Here is an 8807-nt window from a genome sequence, read left to right as displayed (position 1 = left end):
CCAGGTCTTGATTTTTGCTTCAACCATCACACTCTTATGTACGGAGTACCTATCTCTTGGAGATCGCGCTTTGGGTACCCTTACCGTGGCGGGCGAGCTGCCCTTGCGAATGATTCTGCCATTATTCCGTATCCAATTCTCATCAGCCCTTTTAATTCCATACTGGAGGTATCTGGCAAGCAGGTCAAATTCCAGATCTAGCCTCTCAAGACTGGTCCAATGCTATTCGACGTAGCACTCTGAGGCTCTGAGGATTATAGCCAACTTGTGATGGCCGATGCTAGCGCCGCGTCGTGCATCAACGACCTGAAACTGGGCGATTAACTGCTTCCTTTTGCATTCTACTTTATTAATGCCACCTCCCCACTGCTCCCCAAGAAGCCTGATTACAGAGTTGACAAGCCGTCAAGTGGCTCCAAAGTCCACCAGTAGGCAGTTAGCCACCAACGAGAAAGTCTCCATTTCTTCGACCATGTTTCTCAAGCGAGTGCTTGACCAGCTTGGGAATGATGGCCCTTCGAGGGTGCCCCTGTCGGAGACCTGGAGGGGGTGTGGCCACTCGACCGGGTCTTCCAGTCGCTCCAACCCCGGGAATCAAGGCCCAAGAAGGTTGTTTGGGTTAGCCGCGCCGCTGCAAGGGGCCTCGTCACGGTCCACTACCACCCTGTTTGCATGTTTCACGACCCCATCCTCACTTTAATCGCAACGGCTTCATTAATGAATCCATCCTCGGTTGCGGCCGAATAGCAGGGCTTGACAGGGCCTGGCGGGATCCAACACGTTATCCACGGGCAGAACACCCCACGGACCCATTAGCCTCATCTCATTCTCTACGTCTTGCAGCGTTCCTGCAGCTCTTGGCAGGAGAGGAGGATGAGACGAAAGACTCCATCGAAGTATACGCACTGCCAGGGCAAACCCCTGCCCTCCACGAGTCCACATCAACACTTTGTATTGCGGACTACTGTGTAAGACCACTTGGAGTGGTCAGGGGCCCTAGCAGGCTGTCTTGCTGGGCAACTGACGGAATCGCCAGCTCTAGCCGCGCGATGAGAGGGGCGAGATGCAATCCTAGATTGGCTGCCTACCTCGACTTAGTGCGGTTAGATGGGCCTGGGTCGGAGATGGGCATAGATGATTCGAGATTGAAGCAGGAAAGAAGGGCTACTGGTCTACCCTACGGCTCGGGAGATGTTGTGGATGGGGCTCTAATTACATACAACCGTAGCAGCATAGACACGTCTTATAAAAGTCCCTCGTCCTGCTTCAGGACACCATCTTGTTGTTCTCCTCCTTCTTCATCATCACATCGGTGTCATTCTTTCCCTGTACTCAAGTCTCTCTCTTGTTGGCTGTGCCATACACTCATTTACGAACTAGACGTTCGCCCACGCTCACTAAGCACAACCTCAGTAACACTTTCACTTCAAATCCAACCACTTTTCAACCGAAAACTCCCCCCATCACCATCAAGATGCAGTTCTCATTCACCGCCGCGGCTCTTGCCACCCTCGTCGGCTACTCTGCCGCCCACACCCTCACCATTGACGTCTGGGTCAACGGTGCCGACCAGGGCGATGGCCGTTCCACCGGCACCGGTACCACCAAGTACATCCGTTCCCCCGATAACAACAACCCCGTCAAGGACATCACCAGCGACGCCATTGTCTGCAACGTCAACGGTGCCAAGGCCCAGACTGGCTTCGTCAAGGCCGCTGCCGGTGACGAGTTCAAGTTCGAGTGGTACCACAACAGCCGTGGTGACGACATCATCGACCTCTCCCACAAGGGTCCCATCAGCACCTGGATCGCCCCCTACACCGAGGGCAGCGGTGCCGAGGCCATCTGGACCAAGATCCAGGAGTCTACCTACGAGGGCGGCAAGTGGGCTGTTGAGACTCTTGTTGCCAACAAGGGTATGTCTCCCTCAGTCACCATTCCTTCTACCCTGAAGGCTGGCAAGTACCTCGTCCGCCAGGAGATCATTGCCCACCACGAGTCCGACACCACCTACGATGTCAACCCTGCCCGCGGTGCTCAGTTCTACCCCGCCTGCGCTCAGTTCGAGATCACTGGTACCGGCTCCGATGTTCCTCCCCAGAACTTCGACTTCACCACCGGCTACAAGTACACCGACGCCGGCATCCACTTCAACCTCTACAGCGCCGATGCCTCCACCTACAAGGCTCCCGGCCCTGAGGTCTGGACCGGCGGCTCCGGCTCCGGCTCTGGCTCTTCCCCCGCCTCCTCTGCCGCTCCCGCTGCTTCTTCCACCGCCGCCGCCGCCGCCACCTCCGCTGCTGCCACCACCACTGCTGCTCCCATCGCCACCTCCGCCGCTGCTGCCAAGCCTACCACCCTCTCCACCGCTGTCAGCTCTGCTGCTCCCGTTGCCAGCTCCAGCTCCGCTGCTGCTCCCGTCGCTACTCCTACCAAGGCCCCCAGTGCCGGCTGCAAGCGCCGCCGCTCCCGCAAGGCCCGCCGCTCTGCTCACTAAATTAGTGTTGCGCAACGAGCCATGGAGAAGAGATAGAGTTGTAAGACTAAGCGGTCATAGATGGTCCTTTCAATCATGATGGTCTCACGAGTCTCAAGTTGGAGTTCTTTTTTATCATAGACACCAGATGTGCAATCCAGGCTTACTGTGTCATGCCCGGTGCACGGTTCTAGAGGCACGAGTTTCCGTCTTTTGGAACTCGACCTCACTTCTGCATTCCTGTACATAGTACCTTGAATAGCATTAAGCCTGCATATACCAAAATTTCAGCGTTCTAATACTAAGTGAATCTTCTAGACAATGTTTCTCCCAGTGGCCACCGTGAGCAGTCGACGGCCCAGTTGAGGACACGGAGCGGGTTGTTTGATACATTCGCGTTTTCTTTCGTAGTTCATGACTCTGCAAATCCACATGAATGCCCCTAATAGCAAAATTTGCTTCGACCACCCCAGTAAGATCATGTCAGCCCACTAAGGTAAGGAGCCGGCATCAACAAAGTTGTGCGGGCATCCCACAGGCGATGAGGGCCTCGGGGGCAAGCTACTGGCTTCGCATATTAAACCATCAATTGCCGTTACAGTTTGGTGCTGGTCTTATCGAGGGCCAGATCGGGAAGCTAAAGAATGTCGCAATTAGATCTGCCAAGGAAAGGAGACAAGGAAGGATATTGACTCAAGATCCATGTTTTTGTGGTGTATTTCATATGGCTGTTGCTGATCGTCCAATAAACTTTCAGGTCACCCAAATTACCTTACTTTGTGGTATTGTCACACTGTCCCCGTAACTATCAGCCAATAGCCTTAGTTTCTGACTCAATTTGTAAGATGCTACTTGCTGACCCGCGTATTGCCGTAACTCCGTTCGACCTTGTGATCGGTATCATCTTCATGGACAAAGAGATCATCCAAACGAGTTGTGGGTTCTGAGTAGAGCCAAACTATTAATTGTCATTCACACGAAAGGAAATCTCGATAGACACTTGTAGATCGTGGTTCGTTGTCTTGTCGAGTATTGCTGTGACACTGAGCATAAATCACCGACAGGGTTTTACATAGATTTTCGTACGACTCGCGAGAATCTCGGATTTAAGCAACTAACAATCTTAAAGTGAAGGACTGCCGAAGAGAAAAGTAATGCAACGCTTGACCCAGAACCTCGATCTCAAGATCAGATGAGGCATTAAGACAAGGATGGTGCTTGAAGCTTCATGGGCTTCGGGAAGTGGAAGGTTCATCGTCTCTCCATATTTATGTAAAGGATTTCGCAGGTTGGGTGTATTCAGACATGCGTATCTTTCGCTAGATATTTGTCATGATGATAGCGAAAAAATCTCGACGCCCGTGATTGTGTCCTTGTTCGAGATTGTCGTCTCTGACAACGCGGTTGCTAGAGCTGCAACCCCTATCTAATTAAATGGCGTTGGATTCGTCGGACATGATAAAAGTGTGGCTTCGAGTGGCTGATTAGCGTGGCTGATTCTCTTTGCCACTTACAATGCCATTCTTCACGGAGGCATAGACAAGACCATCGCAGAGACGCCTCGTGTGAGGCGGCGTGGCCACCAAGCTTCTACCCCTACCACGCAAGCTTCAGTGCCATAGTAACACAGGCTGACGCCCATAAGACTACTCCGTATGTACAATCTGTTTGCAACGCACCAGACAGTCTCAAAGAAACAGTTTCAAGTCCATCAATGATAAACGGATAACGGTCAGCCTATAGCAATCCTCCGCCACGTCCAGTCCGTGCTTTCACTCCTTCCTGGACAGAAGCTGAACGCCTCGTGTTTGAAAGTGGGCGTTGACCTCCATGGCAAGAAAGAGCTCAATCTAATCCTCCTATTCCAGACAAACTTTCACTTGGATAAAGATATCTCTGTGCCTGGGCAAAGATAGTAGTCGGGCCAGCTTACTAAAGAATGCATGTGGTCACCTTGGAAGCGCTGCCCTGTAATGCGTCGTTGAGGGTCTCGGAACCCATATATGCACAGGGTTATTAGTGTTGCATTCCTAACCCGCAGATACCGTGCCAAATGGGAACCTCGGGATCTTGAAACGGTTGAATTGCTCCATTATATTGGGGGTCAACCCTCAATTGGTTTTACTTAGTGTGTAAGAGGTCCTCGTCCTCCCGCATTTTCCCCATCGCTGGGTGGTGGGCTGAAGCTCGACTGGAGTCTTACGCCGGAATCACGGCCCCATCGGAGATCGAAGCTCACCATCCGGGCACAAAGGAAAACGTGCTCTGCCGGGCGCGCGGGAGACTAGACGAACTTACGTCAGAACTTCACATGCAAGGGAGCATGCGGCTAAAGTCCGCTACTAAAGCCTAGACGAAAATACCGGCTTACAATCCATCGCCTTCTCGCCTTTTAGTTCCCCTGAGGCTCACCAGAACCCTGAGCTCAAGCGGCTTAGTGGAAGAAGAGCGGGCAGAAATAATGGCCCATCTGTGCGCCTCTTTCTCTTAGGGCTGCAAGGTGGAAGTCTGTTGCTCGGTGCACCACTCACTTCAAAGAAATTCCTGCAAGACCCTGGCTTCCAGCCGCAACGGGATCGACCCGGCTCTGGAACCCGAGTAGCCGGGGTGATCAATGCCATCTAGATTGTGCTCAGAGTTCGGACGAGAATCGACGGACCGCTGCAAGGTCTTTGAAGGCTGCAAGGTTGAGGGAGGCTAGCTTTTGGGGGATCTTGTTCTCCTATTATTACCATCAACTTATCGTGTAAAACATCACCAATCAGCTTTCTTGAAGACAATGTCCAACGAACCCCTCGTGAGATCGCAGCAAGTCTTGTAAGTAGGATGAGCTCGAAAGTAAACAAACCAGCTTCGACGAGAACCCAAACAGACTTCCTAAACCAATTTCTCACTCTGGCTCAAATAGGGTACGATTTAATTCGAGATGGTCAAGGCACGGGGCGAATTTGGCCGAGGAATGCGCCACCGAACAAGCGTTTTGCGCCGGTGTCTGCAACAAGATTGCCCGAGCGGCAACAGGAATGATAAGGGAGAGGGAGCACTAAAACTCGGCGTGAACGACGAGACATCAACAACAACAACGAAACGAAGATTAAAAGAACACGGGATTGCATGTGAATCTTCATGGATGTAACCTTAACTTCTTGATCGAACCCCCTTGCTTTCGTTCCGAGCTCACTAGCTACATCCCTACCTCAATCCGCCATCTTTCTCTATATCCTTCTTTGATTCTGCGTTTTGGATTTTCCAGAGAGGTTGCTTCGATGCCGTTCATAGCAGCAAAAAGATCTCCCACGACCTCGCCTGTCATGCCGTGGCTATCGAGATCACCATCGTATCAGTCACCCACCGGCTCACCACGCACATCACCAAGGAACAGCACATGCGGACCGAACAAGACATGCGGACCTTCAGTAACATACATACCACCACTTATAGATGGAGCTTGTGGAACCGTACCACTAGCACAGAAGCCGACTTTGCCATTGCTTCATGAAGATCTACGGGAAATGTGGCAGATGATGCCGGGTTTGATGGCTTCGCTAAGAACACACGTCGCCAACCATCGTCAGCACCTTTCCAAGAGCCACCTCAAGGACATCGTCATCCAACTCAGTCTGGCCATTGTTGAAGTTGGGATAGTGACGCTTGCCGTTCCCTTGTTCATCATTCTTCCGGGGATCTTGTTCGGGGCTTGGCTAGGAATCTCAATGAGCATGGTCCTGGGTCTGAGTTGGTTGATGAACGGAAACGAAGTTATGACCAACTGCGACGAGTTTGGAAACAGCACAACAGACATTGACGATGATGAGGAGAGATGGATCTTCATTGGCGGGATGGGCACGAGGTCAGTCCCCTTCTCTTTCACCTCTTTTGGAAGCGATCCTACGGAAACTAACACTCACGAAGCTCAACACACCTCAAACAATGCACAATTCCTCGACTCGCCCGCCTTTTTGGGCGCTCTTTCAGCGGTATTCAGATGGCCACCTACGGACTCCCCTTCGACATGCTCCTCCTCGCCATCCAGCGGTGCTTCCCTTTCGACACCCAAGCCTCTCGCGCCCTCTACACCGAGCTCCGCACAGCCCTCCTCGACGCCGCCGTCCACCGAGTCGCCGTACTCGCCCACAACAACGGCTCTCTGCCCGTTGCGCACGTTCTCGCTCGCCTCTGCTCCGACATCCAAGCGGAAAAGCTCTCCAAACTGGAGATCTACACCTTTGGTGCTGCGGCTTCGGAATTCGTGGCGCCTCTCGGAGAAACCAGCCGCAAGGTCACCCGCTTTGAGGATGGATCCACCGCGGTGGTAGAAGAGCGTGGTCCTCACATCGAGCACTTCGCCTACGCGAATGACCCCTTTGCGCAAATGGGCGTGCTCCGTTCTGTTCAAAAGAAGCTTGACGGCCGATTCTGCGGCGGCGTTTTCGTGATCCAGAACCAGGTTCCCCAACCCTCTGGCCACTGGGTTCCCGACCAGCGACCCGTGATGCTTCTGACAGACTACCTCTCGGCCCTCTTCCCCGACCCTTCATCGCCGCAAGCACCCAGCAGTATCCTCGACTACGTCATGATGATCGACCGCGATATTGCTGAGAAGCGCGAGCTCGCTGCCATGGCAAACTACGCGCAGACGCGCCGATCCCGGAAGGACAGCCGCCGCCTCAGCTGGACTGGCCTGGGAGCGACTGTCGGCGGCAGAAGCGGCGTCATGGACGGTGTCACCGGACTCGAGATGGCGAGACGCGGATGCCGTGACTGTGATGGCCACCGTGGACGCGAGGTCAGTTGGCTCTCCAACTACGTGCAGACCGGCTGGGTCGTCGAAAAAGAGGCTCACGTCGTCGATGCCATGGGCATTGGAGGCAAGTTTTAACAATCTTGTCTGACCTGGTCTACGCTAGCGTGGCCCCCTAATTTGTAATGTTTTACACCACTTTCTGTACTCTTATCGCTCACAAAAGATGTTTCAGTGGGACGGGACTGGAGGATGTTCGCGGGTTTTCCCACTCAGGGGACTGTATTATTTCTCCATTAGCATTGGGCGTCGGGGTTCTTTGGCTAGGAGGACATTGAAAGAATCATGATATAACGAGTTAAATGTATTATGGGATAGAAGGGCTGAGAAGTATCTCGCCCTCTCCACAATCCGCTTGGATAGATGCGGATTTGGAACTGGCGCTTCGGAATGGGCATATAGATGGAACAAGGTGCTAGTTAGAATAATTTCAGACACGTACATCTCCCCAATAGTATGTCTTGATATCCGCCCCAAGGAAGTCGTCATTGTACTCCCGGCCAACCTCGTCGTCAGCAGCACCCGCGCATACCAGCAGAGGCATGAAGTGCTCCGCGCCATAACGAGGGTGCATTTCGTAACTGTGAGAGAATTTTCGCCAGTTGGACAGCGCCTTGATCCGGTCTTCCCGCTTCTCTAGGAGTGCGGCGCCCGTCAACTCCTTGTTCCACTCGTTGACCTGCGTCCCGATCCTCTTTGCCGTTGACGGGTCTCCCATCATGAGTGACCGCAACTTCCCCATGTTGTGAAGCGAAGCAAAACCCGACCCGACGACGGCGACGTTGGTGTCGCGCAGAGCTGAGAGGGCCCGACCCATGCGGAAGTGCTCCTCGGGATCCTCAGAGGCCAGTACTGAAAGCTGAATGACTGGAATGTCGGCGGCTGGGTGAATGAGGAGGAGTGGAATGAAGACGCCATGATCCCAACCTGGGTTGAACGTTAATCTAGGTTTACTACAGCTTGCGTGCCATTGCTTGTACTTACCACGACGTGAGTTCATTACCGGTGAGAGACCCTCTTTCTCGAGAGCCTGCTTCAACTCATTTGCGATACTTGGCGATCCCGGAGCGGGATATTTGAGTGAGTATGCCTCCCGCGGGAAACCGCCGTAATCATAGTACAGGTCATGGTGATCCCCTGATGAGATGGTCGGTGCACCCTCTGACCAGTGTGCTGTCACAACCACGATAGCTCTGGGTGCGTCTGGGGTGTTGAGCTTCAGAATCTTGGGCACGCGCTTTTGGAGTGATGCGGTGATGGAAGCGTGACCAGGGTCTCCAAGAACAGGCATGGGACCTAAGATGTGTAAGTCAGCACTGCGGGTTTCATCGGTCTTCAATGGAGCTCAACGTACCTCCGCCGTGCGCGACGCAAATTGCTGCAGCGCGTGTCATTGTAGATGATGATGTTCTGAGTTTTCGTCTGTTGATCCAATTGATTTTTGAAAGTCGTAGAGTTCTAGTCAAATAGGACAGAGTTCTTGTTTCTGTTGTCATCCAATGCTATTCAAGTGCTATTAAGACCCTTACT

General features: G+C 53.0%; 3 protein-coding genes across 3 annotated transcripts; 2 read left to right on the top strand and 1 right to left on the bottom strand.

Moving 5' to 3' along the window:
• Nucleotides 1–1474: 1474 nt before the first annotated feature.
• On the top strand, nt 1475–2497 carry CABS01_13742 (glycosyl hydrolase family 61; the record flags this gene model as incomplete). The annotated part of the gene is made up of 1 exon (XM_060547084.1): nt 1475–2497. The coding sequence occupies one exon, from the start codon at nt 1475–1477 to the stop codon at nt 2495–2497; it is 1023 nt and encodes a 340-aa protein (XP_060394674.1).
• A 2758-nt stretch (nt 2498–5255) lies between these two features.
• CABS01_13741 (uncharacterized protein) lies at nt 5256–7355 on the top strand (the record flags this gene model as incomplete). Its single annotated transcript, XM_060547083.1, has 3 exons — nt 5256–5293; nt 5730–6326; nt 6389–7355. 3 exons carry the CDS (start codon nt 5256–5258, stop codon nt 7353–7355), a joined length of 1602 nt encoding a protein of 533 aa, XP_060394673.1.
• Nucleotides 7356–7707: 352 nt separating this feature from the next.
• On the bottom strand, nt 7708–8671 carry CABS01_13740 (uncharacterized protein; the record flags this gene model as incomplete). Its single annotated transcript, XM_060547082.1, has 3 exons — nt 7708–8204; nt 8262–8573; nt 8632–8671. 3 exons carry the CDS (start codon nt 8669–8671, stop codon nt 7708–7710), a joined length of 849 nt encoding a protein of 282 aa, XP_060394672.1.
• Nucleotides 8672–8807: the final 136 nt, after the last annotated feature.

This window comes from Colletotrichum abscissum, assembly GCF_030869225.1.
Source record: "Colletotrichum abscissum strain IMI 504890 chromosome Unknown Scaffold_47.1, whole genome shotgun sequence".
NCBI lineage: Eukaryota > Fungi > Ascomycota > Sordariomycetes > Glomerellales > Glomerellaceae > Colletotrichum > Colletotrichum abscissum.
The sequence above is the reverse complement of the archived record's forward strand: the minus strand, read 5'-3'. Positions and strand labels throughout refer to the sequence as shown.